The 19,591-nt window shown below is 41.1% G+C and overlaps 2 protein-coding genes across 8 annotated transcripts in view; one reads left to right on the top strand and one right to left on the bottom strand.

Moving 5' to 3' along the window:
* The window catches only part of LOC121577828 (SAP domain-containing ribonucleoprotein), a 56,699-nt gene extending 55,855 nt beyond the window's left edge, over positions 1–844 (top strand). For all 6 annotated transcript variants that reach the window (XM_041891750.2, XM_041891752.2, XM_041891751.2 and 3 more), the window contains exon 11: positions 499–844. In XM_041891750.2, coding sequence (XP_041747684.1) covers positions 499–540 — 42 coding nt within the window. In that variant the 3' untranslated portion in view covers positions 541–844. The remainder of the gene's footprint in view (positions 1–498) is intronic.
* A 5,116-nt stretch (positions 845–5,960) lies between these two features.
* The window catches only part of LOC121577827 (growth/differentiation factor 11-like), a 51,766-nt gene continuing 38,135 nt past the window's right edge, over positions 5,961–19,591 (bottom strand). Inside the window, exon 3 of one of the 2 annotated variants that reach the window (XM_041891746.2) lies at positions 5,961–9,295. In XM_041891746.2, the coding sequence (XP_041747680.2) occupies positions 8,915–9,295 (381 nt within the window). In that variant the 3' untranslated portion in view covers positions 5,961–8,914. The remainder of the gene's footprint in view (positions 9,296–19,591) is intronic. The other variant, XM_045212280.1, reaches the window with a different exon arrangement.

Below are 19,591 nucleotides of genomic sequence, written 5' to 3'. Positions count from 1 at the left end.
TGTGATGTTTCCTTGAATATACACAAATGAATTCCAGAGGATATCGGAGCGTGTCGATGACCTATATAGTCATCCAGCAATGACAAGCAGTTACAGTATTTTTGCTTAGTTCTGCTGTTATGTTATCTAACATGCAATATGGTTATCAATTACTATGCATAACTAAGTAATCAAATGACTAAATATCATATATGTAAGTATGATGCTTGTAGTTGTAATGTTGCAGGTATCAGGCCTGGTTGTCTTCATACTGATTTGATACTTTGATGTGATGTTTCTGTTTCCTCACCACCACTCATCATTCAAATAATAATTCAGTAATTTTATGAAAGATCTATTTATTATTGTTACACATGCATATTCCACAAATAGAAATCCTGATTCTGTGGAGTCACAATTTACAAGGAATTCTGTATATGCTCTTCTGTATACATTTGGCACACATGACAACATTTATGTAGAATGTTCCTTACATGTTCAGTTCTTTCTCCATTTCAGGCAAAGAAGAGGAAACGAGCAGAACGATTTGGAAATAATTGATTCAATTTGACAATTTTTTTTACTTTTTTAAAAATTTCATTTTGTAGTTTTTAAACTTGTAACTTGTTTTAAAGTGATAAAATACCAACCTTTGCTGTTTAGTAAGAAAACATATTTACAGTATGTAAAAGTTTGGAAATTAAATATATTTTCCAATTTCCCACAAGTGTCCTAATAACCCTTGAATAAACTTGTCCTATAGCTGTTGGGAAATAAATTCATGTAGAGTCTGGATAGACTTTCCTATCAGGGGTTAATCCTTAAGGGTTGATTGACACATAATAAACAAATCCCTATCAAAATCCATCTGTTTAAACTGGAGATATTTTAATTTTTGTATGGGCTGCGTCTCAATCCACCACTTCTGCCTATGTCGGCCTTCAGCGTCTGCGATGGAAAGTGGCAGATCTACAGCGCTGTTTGTCAAACCAGGAGAGATCCCGAAATTCGGTCTTCTCACAAAAAGGGGGGCTGGCGGCTGACGTGCCCTGGTAGGGATTTGGGTGTGACTCAGTCCAATTGGATAATGGCTAAGCAACCTATAGCTAAACCTGGCAATAGTCCCCTGTGAACCAGGTGGTAGGGTACCACTGCTCCAGGTTTGTGACATTTGTCACTCAATGGACATGCTGTAACAAGTGTGGAGGCACTAAGGTACTGTTCAGTTGGGAATTAATTGTTATATTAAATATCTACTTAAATAGTTTGCCAGTTTAGATTCCTAGTTGCACACTTAAGCTAACTTTATAATGAGAAATGCACAAATCATCTTAAAGTAACTTCATCGTGCTACACAATCAATTTCAGACACTTTGGGATGATTTAGACATAGCATTTCAAACATGCTATATTGACTTGGCATAATTTTTTGGGACAGAAATGCTAGTTGGCATTTGGTTGTCGGAGCCAGGTAAACAAAACCAAAACATGGATTGGTCTCTGCTTGTCCAAAGACTACTTACAGTATAAACAGTTAATAATTAGTAGACTGTTTATAAATCTGTAATACGTTTTTGTGACTCTTATTGGACTTCTGACAAAATGATTTTACTACATTTCACTGTATAATTTAAATCGAACTACTACATAACTCCAGCTGAAAGTATTGTAAACCATATGGTATAACAACAGCATTACCTACTATCACCACTAATACTTATTTTTAATATTTAAACAATTTAACCAAACACTTGATTATTGCCTGAGACAGTCATTTGGGATGGAGGCAATTATCACTTGAAGTTGAAACGTCCCTGAAATGGGTGAACAAGTGTGATTTTTCCTAAACCAACCTCCCTCTCTGAACACTGGTCCGTTATTGAGCCGTACACAAAAGTGTTACTGATTACTGTGTCCAACAATCAGTCCTATTGAGTGCTTCCCTGGACCTTCACTTTATGGCTATTGCTGCGATCATAAACTTCCCAACCCTCTTTCTTGATAATTTTGTAACATATTCATTTATTTTTTTGTTTTCCCCTCGAGTGCATTTCAACAGGTATTTTATAATTTGTAGCCACGATTGGTTTAATATTTTATGCAATAAAGTATAGTGACAAATTTAGCTGTAATGTTTTTGGTACCAATGAAAATGACTAATGATGATTTGGGGTAGATGTGCAAGTTGGTGGCTAAACAATTGCCACTTTAGCACTTTAACCAATGCCTCTCACTTGTAGCTTACCTGAGGTGATCTGATTGTCCTTTAACAGCACAAAGTTGAGAGCTCTCCCTCAAATTATCTTTGCACAGAAAACAGTTCCCCTGTGGCTTTTAGTTGTCCATCAGTGGGGGCTCATCAGAGAAGGACAAAACCTAGGAGGCTCATGGTTCTCACCACCTTCCATAGACTTACACAGTAATTATGATGACTTCCGGAGGACATCCTCCTACCTATCGGAGCTCTTGCAGTATGAACTAACATCTTGTCCATCCAATAAAAAGGATCAGAGAATGAATCTAGTACTGAAAGCATAAGCTACAGCTAGCTTGCACTGCAGTACATAAAGTGTGGTGAGTAGTTGACTTAAAGAAAGAGAAAGACAATAGTTGAACAGTTTTGAACAAATCAATTTCTTCAAAAATTGAGAAGCAGCGGAGCGAGAGCTAGCTATATTTAATTTATATATTTTTCTTAATTTACCTTTCACCTCCTTAGCTAATGCAGCTAATTTAGCCTACTCCACAACCTGACTCAAGCAGAGATGATGCTATTTATGTTAACTAGCTGGCTAAGGCTATCCAACACTGCAACTCTTCCAAGTCAAGGTAAGCTTTTGGTTTTATTAATTTATTGGCACTGGGCCTGCCGGTGTAACTGCTAAACTGCTTGCTGTACACTGTACTGCGTGATTGTACACATGGATTGGATTGTGGGTTTACTAACGCAGGTGCTAGTTTGTTGACTATAACGTTAATATGGTATGAAGGTTTGGCTTGGACAGGTTTTTTCGCCTGGTCCCAGGCCGCTCGTCTTGTGCACTGAAGTCTACAAGTGAAGGGAAAAGGTGAGAGGAGGAGAGCGCGTAGATACCAGAAGGAATTATAAAACTAGCAAAGTGATTATGCTGTATGTGGCTGCTATGAAAGTGAACTGTGTGCGGGTAATCAGGGGTTTATTCATTCCGCCGATTCTGTTGCAAAACATTTCTTAAATGGAAGCAAACAGAATTAAACTGGGAGAGACCTACCTGAATTTGTCCAATAGAAACTCTCGTTTTAGTTGCAACTGTTTGGACTAATGATTACACCCCAGATCGACTAGATGCAGGCAAGAGTGTGCAAGGCGGTATTGCATGTCTGTCTCACCTTGATTACTCCAATTTGTCTCTCGACAAACTTTCATTTATAGGCTAGGTTGTAGCAACCTCGTGATGGGTATTATATAGGGGAAATTGGAGTACCATGTAGTAGCCTAAACCTATTGATGTTACATTGAGCTGAGTGAATGGAATATGAATGACAGTCATCCAATATGCTGTAATAGAAATAAGGCCATGCTCATAAAAAAATATTCCTCCCTAATCTTGAACGGCATGAACCGCCACTGTGGTCCATACAGGCCAGAAATGAGTCTTGAATATGTAGCTACAGTGTATGTGTGTGCATAGGTGGGAGTTTGTGATTATGTCAGTGTGTGTGATTATGGGTAGAGGAGTGTGTGAATGTTTGTTTGGTAAGGTCTTTGTTTGAGCATGTAAGGTTTATGTCATTGCTGGTGTCTGTGTTCTCTTCTCTGTGGTGGGTGGTCTGTGTGCATTTGCATCAGTAAAGAGCTCCGTCTTCAGTCTCATTTGTCCCCCATTGCTGCCCTAAATTAGGCTGATGAGAGGCCCTCCTATCAGGTGACATATTAATTGGGTCATGCTGCATCCCATACGAAATCCAAACAATGGCCTCCCAACACTAAACCTTTCTCTTCGGGCTGGTTTCTCTCCTCCTCTCTCTCTTCCACCAATTAGCCTCAGAATTAATCTGTTTCCTGTCCCCCCATCCCACCTCCATCCCTAGATTCCGGGCGCCACCAGGCAGTCACTGACCTCCTAAGCTCATTTTATGTGAGCCATTACAGGCATGTGGATGAGTTAAGAGCTGGATAATGCTTTTCAATTAAGGTGTGGCAGTGGGCTAAGGGTAGTGGTAGCCAGAGATAAGGAGAAATTACAATCAATCAATCAGACGTGAATTTCGTAAGCTAAATAAATGATTTATTGTACAAAATAAGACAGAAAACAAAAACAAAATAACAATGGAACAGTTATTCATATGCAAAACCATTAAACTACAACATTGGGGTGAATTATCTACACAACATGAACAAATGAAAGAGAAATAAAAGTGGGCAAAAACATTAGAAGCGGAGAACCTGTCCAAAACATCATAAAATGTCAACATTTGGGTATTTATTTACATAGATTTCTTCTGCTCATATTTATATATATGAAAACACTTTCTCATACAGTGCCTTCAGAAAGTATTCACACCCCTTGACTTTTTCCACATTTTGTTGTGTTACAGCCTGAATTTAAAATTGATTAAATTGAGATTGTGTCATCGGCCTACACACAATACCCCATAATGTCAAAGTGGAATTATGTTTAGACGTTTTTACAAATTAATTTAAAATAAAGCTGAAATGTCTTGAGTCAATAAGTATTCAACCCCTTTGTTATAGCAAGCCTAAATAAGTTCAGGAGTAAAAAAGTCACAAGTTGCATGGACAATAAGTGATTTGATTTGATTTGATTGGAAGTGTTTAACATGATTTTTGAACGACTACCTCATCTCTGTAAAGTCCCTCAGTCGAGCAGTGAATTTCAAACACAGATTCAACCACAAAGACCAGGGAGGTTTTCCAATGCCTTGCAAAGAAGGACACCTATTGTTAGATGGGGGGAGAAAAAAAACCAGACATTGAATGTCCATTTGAGCATGGTGAAGTTATTAATTACACTGGATGGTGTATCAATACAACCAGTCATTACAAAGATACAGGCGTCCTTCCTAACTCAGTTGCCAGAGAGGAAGGAAACCGCTCAGGGATTTCACCATGACTTTAAAACAGAGTTTAATGGCTGTGATAGGGGAAAACTGAGGATGGATCAACAACATTGTAGTTACTCCACAATACTAACCTAAATGAAAGAGTGAAAAGAAGGAAGCCTGTACAGAATAAAAAAATATTCCAAAACATGCATCCTGTTTGCAATAAGGCACTAAAGTAAAACTGCTAAAAATGTTGCAAAGAAATTCACTTTATGTCCTGAATACTAAGTGTTATGTTTGGGGAAAACACAACACATCACTGAGTACCACACTTCATATTTTCAAGCATTGGCAGTAGCTCCATCATGTTATGGGTATGCTTGTAATCGGCAAGTTTTTTTAGGATAAAAATTATTGGAATAGAGCTAAGCACATGCAAAATCCTAGAGGAAAACCTGGTTGTCTGCTTTCCAACAGACACTGGGAGACAAATTCACCTTTCAGCAGGACAATAACCTAAAACACAAGGCCAAATATACACTGGAGTTGCTTACAAAGACAACATTGAATGTTCCTGAGTGGCCTAGTTAGTTTGACTTAAATCAGCTTGAAAATCTATGGCAAGACTTGAAAATGGCTTTCTAGCAATGATCAACAACCAACTTGACAGAGCTTGAAGAATTTAAAAAAAGAATGTGCAAATATTGTATAATCTAGGTGTGCAAAGCTCTTAGACGTATCCAGAAAGACTCACAGCTGTAATCGCTGCCAAAGATGATTCTAACTGTATTGACTCAGGGGTGTGAATACTTATGTAAATTATATATTTCTGTATTTCATTTTCAATAGAATTAAACATGTCACTTTTTTTGTTGCACTTTGTCATTATGGTGTATTGTGTGTAGATGGGTGAGAAAAAATGTTGTATACATTTTGAATTCAGGCTGTAACAACAAAATGTGGAATAGGTCAAGGGGTGTGAATACTTTCTGAAGACACTGTACATACCAGTATACATACAAAGTCAAGATGCAACTTTATCCACAGCATTAACCAGAGTTAACCAATGGTCCTGGGCACAGCAATTTTTTCTTTTGTCAGCACAAATTACCTTTCGCTATTTGCTTCAGTCACTCTTATGAACTCAGCTGTCAATTACTCAATCTGGATCTGAGATCAAGGTGACCCTGTGGCTTTAGTCTACGTTTTTGGGTTTACTATTCCGGTTACATGTTTGCACATTAACTCATGACAAAACATAACTGTCAAATTTATAAGCAAGGTTTCACAATGCTAAAGTGAGGTAGACATACTTTGAAATTCATTGATTTGATCTGAATAAATAGACACTTGACCAGTTGAATTGTTTCCAACCACTGCCCATACCACATTTTTTTTCTCCCTTTGAAATTGTTTAGCATATTCCTGCAGTTACAAAAGTTACAGCACACAACATGTCATCCTCTACTTTGGCTAACGATCCCTGGATACTTTTTCCCATTCTAATATGGGCACGCTCACTCAAAACACACAAAGGCAAAACATGTCTATGTTAGACAGTCAACACAAAAAGTAGCTCAAATTCAAAAGGACACAAGTCTGTCAGAGATAACAGATTGATTGAAGTTGATGGAGGGGCATTTCCAGTTTAAAGCGTTCTATGTTCATCGGTCCAGACACTTGTTACACACGACTTATCACCCCGGGAGGGCGATGAGGCCTTTTGGCCGCTGGTCAGTCCAGGTTTCTGGGTGTAGGAAGAGCGTGAGAATATGGACAGGCCTCCGCTTCAGACGAAAAGGAAGTCAGGAAAGCGTGATGGTAACAAAAGAAGTGAGAGGCTGACTAGTTTATCCACACAGTGTATTGCCAGAAGCTTGGACAGTTCTTTTTTCAATTGTAAACGCTCTTGTGCTTGATTAGGTAAAATACAAACACAAACAACAACACGACTCCTCACGCCATGAACGTCCCATAGTGCAAAATTTATTGTTGGTAAGGTAGTGCCCAGAAAGGATTTTTTGTACCCTTTTTAATTATATACATATATTATTTATGTCAGAAGGCTCTTCCTTTTTCCAACAGCGTAGTGCTTTCGTTTACAACAAAGGGATATCTTCACTTTGACATCCAGGAAACAAGACAGACTTCAAGCTTCTTATGTACAGTCTTTCAAGCACTTCCAATATTTACTGCATATTACAGGTGCAGTTGAGGTGGGGTTGGGGGCATCAGGATATTCAATCAAAACATGTTCTCTAAACTAGAAATGGCATTTCGGCTGTATTCTCGCCTGTATCAATGTTTTCCTTATTTTTATGATGCACAACCTAGCTCTTCTTCCCTTTACTTAGTAGCACAAAGGCCTATATCAATCAAGCATTTGAGTTTCTTTCCAACACAGGGTTGTCTTCTTTGCCACAACCATCATAACATTCCCACCATAGCAACTTGGCAGAATACATTTGGTCCTCTACTCATTGGGTTTGTTTGTGTAAATGAATGTGAGAGGATAGTAATGGGAATGGTAATTGCACAGTGTGCAGAGTGAAAATGACAAAAGTATATAAGTAGGCTATATTCATGTGGACCACATTTGCCAAGGTACTTGTTGCGTTCCCTTTCACTCTGAACTTACTCCTTACAAAATAATCTGACAATTACAGTAGTGTAAACTGGCACCCTTGCATGATTCCCATATTGTTTCAAATGCTCTTGGATTTAGTATATTACATATAAACTATCTAAAAGATGAGCTATCCAAAGATCTAACAAGCCAAAACCTGTATTTTTAAATTGTGTGTTCTTACTCTAGACCACACAAAGTTTTAAAATAGTTGCTTTGACATAATGTTTGTCTTAGTTCATCTAAACTTTGTGCACAGGTTGATATTGAGGTAATCTGAGCTGTTACGTGAGCTTCTGCAGTAAAACATAGGGAGAAAGGGTATTACAAACCCTTTCCTGTTCACTTTTAAAGGTAGTGAAATAACTCCCTTTTATTCTATTTCTGTTTTACAAGATTACGGGTAAAATAAGATCAAAGTAACTGTGAAAGGGTTCTTGGATTCTCAAGAATTTCACACTGGGGTGCTAGCTACATCTACAGAGGGCACAGAGTTAGGCTTTGGATCTCAACACTAAATCTCTAGAACATGACTATTTTCTTAAACAACATTTTGGATTAATTTCATGAACTTTTAGTCTAAAAGTAAGTGGGAAATGTGTTTTGTAATGGAGGTTAAAAGTGAAGCATTGCACAATAGCAGTGATAATTAGAAGAAGTCCCCCTCTATTGGCATTGTCTATGAATGTCTTGGTTGTGAATCAAATCCCATTGGAGTATAATGTGCTAATAAAGTGTTTTGAACAGATAAAACAGCCCATCACCTCAGAACTGAATTTGTTTGGAAGTAAAGATGTGGAAAAATTATAATATACTGTAACTGCTTAGGAATGTCTCCCTCCATCAGCCTGGATCCACTATCCAGGACATCTCAACAAAGACACCATCTTTTCAAAGAACCTGATAGACATTTTCTTTAACTTTTTTTCAAAGAAAAAACACAAAACTAACAAATACCTAAAACATAGTTTTGTCTAATTTACCATACATTTCTCAAGCTGCTCCACAGACACACCCCCTTCATAATTGTCAATATATATTTCTACCACTCAGCCTCACTCCTATCTTCATTTCATATGACATTTTTACCTTATTCATTTTAATCAAACATGTAAGAACTAAGAGAATGGAGGTCCAGTGGGATGTTTTGTGGCGGAGTGAGAGGGGGGATAAAGTCTGGTGCCAGTGGAGAGCTCAGTCAGGGTTTTGGGTGGAAATAATGCAGAGTTGGGTGTGCATGAGTATGCATGACATCCATTGGGCCTAAGAGCAGCCACACCTGTCCACCACCATGCCAGGGATCTTGCCATGGATGATCTGCTGCTTGTCATTGAAATAGAGCATGTTGATGGGTGACATCTTGGTGGGGGTGCAGCAGGGCCCTGCTGAGCCTCTGGGGTTGGCGTGTTGTACCAGGTGGGTGTGTGGGTACTTCTGCATGAACATGTATTCACACTGGCCCGAGCAGTAGTTGGCCTTATAGCGCTTGGGAGCGATGATCCAGTCCCAGCCGAAGGCCTCAAAGTCCACTGTCAGCGGGTAGCGGCAGCAGCGGGACTCGGTGGAGTGCTCGTCACAGTCCAGTCCCAGGTTACGTCGGGAACGTTTGGTCGTCTCGAGAACCTTAACCTCCAGGAACGGCTGCTGGAGTCAGGGGAGGGGGGAGAGGGGTGGGGGGGAGAACAGGAGGAGAATGGAGGTGATTAAGAGAGAACTCAAACAGTGAGGCGAGTAATGCTTCTAGGAAAAAGCTTTGGGTACTGGGACCGATTAACGTCACTGGAGGAAAAAAAACTGATGCACTCCTCTAAATGCTCCTTACTATGGTTTTAAAGACACAGAGTACTGAGAGGAAGATGTGAGTAGTATCAGTTGATGCAAACCTGACCTCTTAACATCAATGGAAATGGCAACATTCTATACGCTTGGCTGGATCTATGACCTGTGAGGTCATCTGCAGGTTACCATAACCTTGACCCTTATGCATTGCGAGAGCAGTGAATATTTTACTCCAGCATGTTTATTTTACAAAGCCCTCATCTCTCCACAGAAAACCCAGCTGGACTTGAGCACAGTTTTTTGTGACGCTTTCAACATAAGAAATAAGCCGAGAGGCCAGAAGGGTCAACCCACGTCAGCTTAGGCTTTAGGGCTTTCTTTGGGGGGGAAAGGATCCGGCGGGGACCTTGTTCTTAGATTTTTGTGTTTTTTATTTTTGTACACGGGCCTCTGTATCTCTGATCTTTTCTTTCTTCTCCTTAAGGAAAACAGCGCTTGCTGCTGTGCAAGGATTCATTGGCCGAGAGGCCAGAGTCAACCCCTAGGCCGTGCTGTGAAGAACTGACCCAAATGAAATGACCAGTGGGATACCATTTCGTAATGCTTAATGGGCATTCATGACAGTGTTACGTTCCCCAGCAAGGAAACCAAAAATTGTCGCTCAAACTGAAGGGGGAACTAACAAAGAGTCACTGACAACAACCAAAATGAAACAGGTAGGGTTTTAGGAGGGGCTCTGAAAGACACTCATGGGGGTGTCCACTGAAAGTTGACTAGCAACAACAACTAGTAAAAAGCTTTGTAGCACCTTAAATGAAATCTTGGGGAAAAAGGCATCATTAGTTGAATCAGATGGCAAGTTCATCACAAAACCAACAGATATTGCCAACTACTTTAATGATGTTTTCATTGGCAAGATTAGCAAACTTAGGCATTACATGCCAGCAACAATTGCTGACACTACACATCCAAGTATATCTGACCAAATTATGAAAGACAAGCATTGTAATTTTGAATTCCGTAAAGTGAGTGTGGAAGAGGTGAAAAAATTGTTGTCTATCAACAATGACAAGCCACCGGGGTCTGACAACTTGGATGGAAAATTACTGAGGATAATAGCGGACGATATTGCCACTCCTATTTGCCATATTTTCAATTTAAGCCTACTAGAATGTGTGTGCCCCCAGGCTTGGAGGGAAGCAAAAGTCATTCCGCTACCTAAAAATAGTAAATCCCCCTTTACTGGCTCAAATAGCCAACCAATTAGCCTGTTACCAACCCATAGTAAACTATTGGAAAAAATGGTGTTCGACCAGATACAATACTATTTTATAGTAAAAATAAAAAAATAAAAATAAATTTCAGCATGCTTATAGAGGAGGACATTCAACAAGCACAGCACTTACACAAATGACTGATGATTGACTGAGAGGAATTGATGATAAAAAGATTGTCGGGGCTGTTTTGTTACACTTCAGTGCAGCTTTTGTCTGCTGCTGGAAAAACGTATGTGTTATGGCTTTACACCCCCTGCTATATTGTGGATACAACGTTACCTGTCTAACAGAACACAGAGGGTCTTCTTTAATGGAAGCCTCTCCAACATAATCCAGGTAGAATCAGGAATTCCCCAGGGCAGCTGTCTAGGCCCATTACTTTTTTCAATCTTTACTAATGACATGCCACTGGCTTTGAGTAAAGCCAGAGTGTCTATGTGTAAAGCCAGAGTGTCTATGTATGCGGATGACTCAACGCTATGTCAGCTACTACAGCGACTGAAATGACTGCAATACTTAACAAAGCGCTGTAGTTAGTTTCAGAGTGGGTGGCAAGGAATAAGTTAGTCCTAAATATTTCTAAAACTAAAAGCATTGTATTTGGGACAAATCATTCACTAAACCCTAAACCTCAACTAAATCTTGTAATAAATAATGTGGAAATTGAGCAAGTTGAGGTGACTAAACTGCTTGGAGTAACCCTGGATTGTAAACTGTCATGGTCAAAACATATTGATACAACAGTAGCTAAGATGGGGAGAAGTCTGTCCATAATAAAGCGCTGCTCTACCTTCTTAACGTCACTATCAACAAGGCAGGTCCTACAGGCCCTAGTTTTGTCAAACCTGGACTACTGTTCAGTCGTGTGGTCAGGTGCCACAAAAAAGGACTTCGGAAAATTGCAATTGGCTCAGAACAGGGCAGCACGGCTGGCCCTTGGATGTACACAGAGAGCTAATATTAATAATATGCATGTCGATCTCTCCTGGTTCAAAGTGGAGGAGAGATTGACTTCATCACTACTTGTGTTTATGAGCGGTGTTGACATGTTGGGTGCACCGAGCTGTCTGTTTGAGCTACTGGCGCACAGCTCGGTCACCCATGCATACCCCACAAGACATGCCACCAGAGGTCTCTTCACAGTCCCCAAGTCCAGAACAGACTATGGGAGGCGCACAGTACTACATAGAGCCATGACTACATGGACCTCTATTCCACATTAAGTAACTGAAGCAAGTAGTAAAATTTGATATAAAAAACAGATTAAAAAAAACACCTTATGGAACAGCGGGGACTGTGAAGCAACACAAACATAGGCGCAGACACATGCATACACACACAATAACATACGCACTATACACACACATACACATGGATTTTTGTACTGTAGATATGTGGTAGTGGTGGAGTAGGGGCCTGAGGGCACACAGTGTGTTGTGAAATCTGTGAATGTATTGTAATGTTTTTAAAATTGTATGAACTGCCTTACTTTTGCTGAACCCCAGAAAGAGTAGCTGCTGCCTTGGCAGCAGCTAATGGGGATCCATAATAAATACAAACTGGGACCTAAGATACCCACCATGAGCACCCACTAAATTTGCCCAAGAAGATGTAAACAAAATAAAAAACCCACACCAAACTTAAAGACAGGAAGCAAACCAAAAGGTGGAGCAAAACGAAAACAGGGAAGATCAGATAAAGGATTGTTTGTCTATAAATCAAATAGGGAAAGCCAACTAAAGGTGTTAACCCTCCACGACTCTCAAGACAACTGGAGCACTGGGCCAGCCACTCTTAAATATCACCTGGGACAGCACAGGTGAAACAGCTTCCGACTAACGAGGTGATACCAATCGGTGTGCCCTACGTGCTAACGTCCAACCTCAAAATATAAATGGAAAAACCAAAGCCTGTAAACACCTTCCCCCTTAAGACAACAAATATATCCTATATTTTTGTTGGACAAGTTTGCTCACAACCAACAGAAAGTAACTTCCATCTCAACTTAAATGCGTCACTACTTAAAATGCGTCGCATCCTCCAATATAAACTGGCTGTCAACAATTAAATACAAGACAAAACAGCCACTTTTAGTTTATATATACTGTATATACACTACCAGTCAAAAGTTTGGACACACCTACTCATTCAAGGGTTTTTCTTAATTTTTTCTATTTTCTACATTGTAGTATAATAGTGAAGACAACAAAACTATGAAATAACACATATGGAATCATGTTGTAACCAAAAAAAAAGTGTTAAACAAATCAAAATATATTTGATATTTGATATTCTTCAAATAGCCACCCTTTGCCTTGACAGCTTTGCAAACTCTTGGCATTCTCTCAACCAGTTTCATGAGGTAGTCACCTGGAATGCATTTCAAGTAACAGGTGTGCCTTCTTAAAAGTTAATTTGGGGAATTTCTTTCCTTCTTAATGCATTTGAGCCAATCAGTTGTGTTGTGACAAGGTAGGGGTGGTATACAGCAGATAGCCCTATTTGGTAAAAGACCAAGTCCATATTATGGCAAGAACAGCTCAAATAAGCAAAGAAAAATGAAAGTCCATTGTTACTTTAAGACATGAAGGCCAGTCAATACGGAAAGTGTCAAGAACTTTGAACGTTTTTTCAAGTGCAGTCGCAAAAACCATCAAGCGCTATGATGAAACTGGCTCTCATGAGGACCGCCACAGGAATGGAAGACCCAGAGTTACCTCTGCTGCAGAGGATAAGTTCATTAGAGTTACCAGCCTCAGAAATTGCAGCCCAAATAAATGCTTTGCAGAGTTCAAGTAACAGACACATCAACATCAACTGTTCAGAGGGGACTGTGTGAATCAGGCCTACATGGTCGAATTGCTGCAAAGAAACCACTACTAAAGGACACCAATAAGAAGAAGAGACCTGCTTGGGCCAAGAAACACGAGCAATGGTCCAAATTGGAGATTTTTGGTTCCAACCGCCATGTCTTTGTGAGACATGGTGTGGGTGAACGGATAATCTCTGCATGTGTATTTCCCACCGTAAAGCATGGAGGAGAAGGTGTTATGGTGTGGGGGTGCTTTGCTGGTGACACTTAACCAGCATGGCTACCACAGCATTCTGCAGTGATACGCCATCCCATCTAGTTTGGGCTTAGCGGGACTATCATTTGTTTTTCAACAGGACAATGACCCATCACACCTCCAGGCTGTGTAAGGGCTATTTTACCAAGAAGGAGAGTGATGGAGTGCTGCATCAGATGACCTGGCCTCCACAATCCCCCGACCTCAACCCAATTGAGATGGTTTGGGATGAGTCGGACGGCAGAGTGAAGGAAAAGCAGCCAACAAGTGTTCAGCATATGTGGGAACTCCTTCAAGACTGTTGGAAAAGCATTCCAGGTGAAGCTGGTTGAGAGAATGCCAAGAGTGTGCAAAGCTGTCATCAAAGCAAAGGGTGGCTATTTGAGTGGCGAACTTTCATGCTCCTGAGTGGCGCAGTGGTCTAAGGCACTGCATCGCAGTGCTAACTGTGCCACTAGAGATCCTGGTTCGAATCCAGGCTCTGTCGCAGCCGGCCGCGACCGGGAGACTCATGGGCGGCGCACAATTGGCCCAGCGTCGTCCAGGGTAGGGGAGGGAATGGCCGGCAGGGATGTAGCTCAGTTGATAGAGCATGGCGTTTGCAACGCCAGGGTTGTGGGTTCGATTCCCACGGGGGGCCAGTATAAAAAAATATGTATTCACTAACTGTAAGTCGCTCTGGATAAGAGCGTCTGCTAAATGACTAAAATGTAAATGTATTTGAAGAATCTCAAATATAAAATATATTTTGATTTGTTGAACACTTTTTTGGTTACTACATGATTCCATGTGTTATTTGTGGTCCTCTGTAGCTCAGCTGGTAGAGCACGGCGCTTGTAACGCCAGGGTAGTGGGTTCGATCCCCGGGACCACCCATACACAAAAATTTATGCACACATGACTGTAAGTCGCTTTGGATAAAAGCGTCTGCTAAATGGCATATTATTATTATTATTTCATAGTTTTGACGTCTTCACTATTATTCTACAATGTAGAAAATAGTAAAAATAAAGAAAAACCCTTGAATGAGTAGGTGTGTCCAGACTTTTGACTGGCACTGTGTATATATATATATATATATATACAGTGGGGAAAAAAAGTATTTAGTCAGCCACCAATTGTGCAAGTTCTCCCACTTAAAAAGATGAGAGAGGCCTGTAATTTTCATCATAGGTACACGTCAACTATGACAGACAAAATTAGAAAAAAAAATCCAGAAAATCACATTGTAGGATTTTTAATGAATTTATTGGCATATGATGGTGGAAAATAAGTATTTGGTCAATAACAAACGTTTCTCAATACTTTGTTATATACCCTTTGTTGGCAATGACACAGGTCATACGTTTTCTGTAAGTCTTCACAAGGTTTTCACACACTGTTGCTGGTATTTTGGCCCATTCCTCCATGCAGATCTCCTCTAGAGCAGTGATGTTTTGGGGCTGTCGCTGGGCAACACAGACGTTCAACTCCCTCCAAAGATTTTCTATGGGGTTGAGATCTGGAGACTGGCTAGGCCACTCCAGGACCTTGAAATGCTTCTTACGAAGCCACTCCTTCGTTGCCCGGGCGGTGTGTTTGGGATCATTGTCATGCTGAAAGACCCAGCCACGTTTCATCTTCAATGCCCTTGCTGATGGCAGGAGGGTTTCACTCAAAATCTCACGATACATGGCCCCATTCATTCTTTCCTTTACACGGATCAGTCGTCCTGGTCCCTTTGCAGAAAAACAGCCCCAAAGCATGATGTTTCCAACCCCAAGCTTCACAGTAGGTATGGTGTTCTTTGGAGGCAACTCAGCATTCTTTGTCCTCCAAACATGACGAGTTGAGTTTTTACCAAAAAGTTATATTTTGGTTTCATCTGACCATATGACATTCTCCCAATCCTCTTCTGGATCATCCAAATGCACTTCAGACGGGCCTGGACATGTACTGGCTTAAGCAGGGGGACACGTCTCGCACTGCAGGATTTGAGTCCCTGGCGGCGTAGTGTGTTACTGATGGTTGGCTTTGTTACTTTGGTCCCAGCTCTCAGCAGGTCATTCACTAGGTCCCCCCGTGTGGTTCTGGGATTTTTGCTCACCGTTCTTGTGATCATTTTGACCCCACGGGGTGAGATCTTGCATGGAGCCCCAAATCGAGGGAGATTATCAGTGGTCTTGTATGTCTTCCATTTCCTAATAATTGCTCCCACAGTTGATTTCTTCAAACCAAGCTGCTTACCTGTTGCAGATTCAGTCTTCCCAGCCTGGTGCAGGTCTACAATTTTGTTTTTGGTGTCCTTTGACAGCTCTTTGGTCTTGGCCATTGTGAAGTTTGGAGTGTGACTGTTTGAGGTTGTGGACAGGTGTCTTTTATACTGATAACAAGTTCAAACAGGTGCCATTAATACAGGTAACGAGTGGAGGACAGAGGAGCCTCTTAAAGAAGAAGTTACAGGTCTGTGAGAGCCAGAAATCTTGCTTGTTTGTAGGTGACCAAATACTTATTTTCCACCATAATTTGCAAATAAATTCATAAAAAATCCTACAATGGGATTTTCTGGAATTTTTTTTCTCAATTTGTCTGTCATAGTTGACGTGTACCTATGATGAAAATTACAGGCCTCTCTCATCTTTTTAAGTGGGAGAACTTGCACAATTGGTGGCTGACTAAATACTTTTTTGCCCCACTGTATATATATATATATATATATATAAATAATTACTGCCTAAAACTCTGAAGTTGCGAAACATAGGTAAAATCACATAAGCGTCTATAACTCTCATCCCCTTGGATTGAGCCCAACCAAAACAAAATTAATCTTTAAAACGGCAAAGCGTGCAGTCAAAATAAATTGTGAGCCAGGGCTACACACTGGCTGAACACAAAACTTATTGACTGCCCATCCTCGAAAGACAATCAGCAATCAAGTTGTCCTTACCACGGACATGTCTGATTTCAAGGGGAAACTCCTGCAATATCCGTAGTAACTTTCCTCTCATGATTTTCCTCAGTGGATTGGCCTCAGGGAAACGATTGGCAGCACACATGATGGTTAAGAGAAACTGGTTACCACTCTTGGCTTTGGGCAAAGGACCAACACAGTCCACCAGAACCCTGTTGAAAGGTTTGTCAAAAGCAGAAATAGGCTGCAAAGGTGCAACTGGTACAGCTTGGTACGGTTTACCCATCCGCTGGTAATCGCAACAGGATTTACAGTAAGACACAACATCCTGTTTTAGTCCAGGCTAGAAGAAGTTATGCAAGATACGGTCATATGTCTTTTTGACTCCAAGTTGACCTGTCATACTACCATCGTGAGCCAACCTCAGTATCTCTTGTCGAAGCGTAACTGAAACGACAATTTGAGATACACTGGGCCAATCGTCTTGCCCAGAAGTGGTGCGAGAATGCCATTTCCTCATTAGAACACCATCTCTGTCCAAGTAACCCCAGCAAACTTCAAACTCCTCTGGACGTATCTCAGCAAACAGAGAGGAGAGGGAAACAGCATTTCTCTGTTCAGCAATCAACTGCTTCCTAGACATCAAAGTGTCAACTGTAGGGACCCTCTCTTCCTTCAGCGGTCCTACAAACTCGCTCACCTTTGGGGTTTTCAAAGGAGAGGTCAACCGAAATCAGGATCACCTATAAACGTCTCAGACAGATCAACCATGGTGGGATCGCTGACATCCTCCTCAACATTAGACTTGCTCCCGGCAACATTCTTAGACATAGCACGTGTAACGGCAGATCAACCACACTGGGAACATGCTAGGGTACTTTTCTGATAACCCATTAGGTTCCTCTACTCTGGGTTCCTTACAAATGACAGGATTTGGCACGACCTTCCGTCCAGCCAAATAATTTCCTAAAATGAATGAGACCCCTTCACCGGTAGGCTAGGTCTCACTCCAACGACAATGGAACCAGAAATAAGATCAGACTTGAGTTCCACATTATACAAAGGAACTTTCATGCAACTGATCTCCACGCCTTGGACTAACACACTGTAACCAGTTGCTGAAGTGTCAGACAAAGGCAAAACACCCTCCAAAATGAAGGACTGGGCTGCCCCAGTGTCTCGCAGTATCTTCACCTGCTGCTTAACAGCATCATCCACTCTGCAGAGACAAGAACCCGCATGAAACAAAGGGTTCATACACATCTGATCCAAAATCTTGTTTAGGAGATAAACCAGTCCCAACCAGAGACTTAATGGGCTGGATTGGGGCAGCCCAGTCCTTCATGTTATAGGGTGTTTTGCCTTTGTCTGATACTTCAGCAAGCCACCGGGGTCTGACAACTTGGATGGAAAATTACTGAAGATAATAGTGGACGATATTGCCACTCCTATTTGCCATATCTTCAATTTAAGCCTACTAGAAAGTGTGTGCCCTCAGGCCTGGAGGGAAGCAAAAGTCATTCCGCTACCTAAGAATAGTAAAGCCCCCTTTACTGGCTCAAATAGCCAACCAATCAGCCTGTTACCAACCCTTAGTAAAGTTTTGGAAAAAATTGTGTTTGACCAGATACAATGCTATTTTACAGTAAACAAAGACTTTCAGCACGCTTATAGGGAAGGACATTCAACAACCACAGCACTTACACAAATGACTGATGATTGGCTGAGAGAAATTGATGATAAAAAGATTGTGGGAGCTGTCTTGTTAGACTTCAGTGCGGCTTTTTACATTATCGATCATAGTCTGTTGCTGGAAAAATGTATGTGTTATGGCTTTACACCCCCTGCTACAGTGAGGGAAAAAAGTATTTGATCCCCTGCTGATTTTGTACGTTTGCCCACTGACAAAGAAATGATCAGTCTATGATTTTAATGGTAGGTTTATTTGAACAGTGAGAGACAGAATAACAACAAAAAAATCCAGAAAAACGCATGTCAAAAATGTTATAAATTGATTTGAATTTTAATGAGGGAAATAAGTATTTGACCCCCTCTCAATCAGAAAGATTTCTGGCTCCCAGGTGTCTTTTATACAGGTAACGAGCTGAGATTAGGAGCACACTCTTAAAAGGAGTGCTCCTAATCTCAGTTTGTTACCTGTATAAAAGACACCTGTCCACAGAAGCAATCAATCAATCAGATTCCAAACTCTCCACCATGGCCAAGACCAAAGAGCTCTCCAAGGATGTCAGGGACAAGATTGTGGACTTACACAAGGCTGGAATGGGCTACAAGACCATCGCCAAGCAGCTTGGTGAGAAGGTGACAACAGTTGGTGCGATTATTCACAAATGGAAGAAACACAAAATAACTGTCAATCTACCTCGGCCTGGGGCTCCATGCAAGATCTCACCTCGTGGAGTTGCAATCATCATGAGAACGGTGAGGAATCAGCCCAGAACTACACGGGAGGATCTTGTCAATGATCTCAAGGCAGCTGGGACCATAGTCACCAAGAAAACAATTGGTAACACACTACGCCGTGAAGGACTGAAATCCTGCAGCGCCCGCAAGGTCCCCCTGCTCAAAAAGCACATATACAGGGCCGTCTGAAGTTTGCCAATGAACATCTGAATGATTCAGAGGAGAACTGGGTGAAAGTGTTATGGTCAGATGAGACCAAAATCGAGCTCTTTGCCATCAACTCAACTCGCTGTGTTTGGAGGAGGAGGAATGCTGCCTATGACCCCAAGAACATTATCCCCACTGTCAAACATGGAGGTGGAAACATTATGCTTTGTGGGTGTTTTTCTGCTAAGGGGACAGGACAACTTCACCGCATCAAAGGGACGATGGACGGGGCCATGTACCGTCAAATCTTGGGTGAGAACCTTCCCTCAGCCAGGGCATTGAAAATGGGACGTGG

Source organism: Coregonus clupeaformis, unplaced genomic scaffold (genome assembly GCF_020615455.1).
Source record: "Coregonus clupeaformis isolate EN_2021a unplaced genomic scaffold, ASM2061545v1 scaf0005, whole genome shotgun sequence".
Classification (NCBI taxonomy): Eukaryota; Metazoa; Chordata; class Actinopteri; order Salmoniformes; family Salmonidae; genus Coregonus; species Coregonus clupeaformis.
Note: the sequence above shows the minus strand (reverse complement) of the source record. Positions and strands in the feature narration are given on the sequence as shown.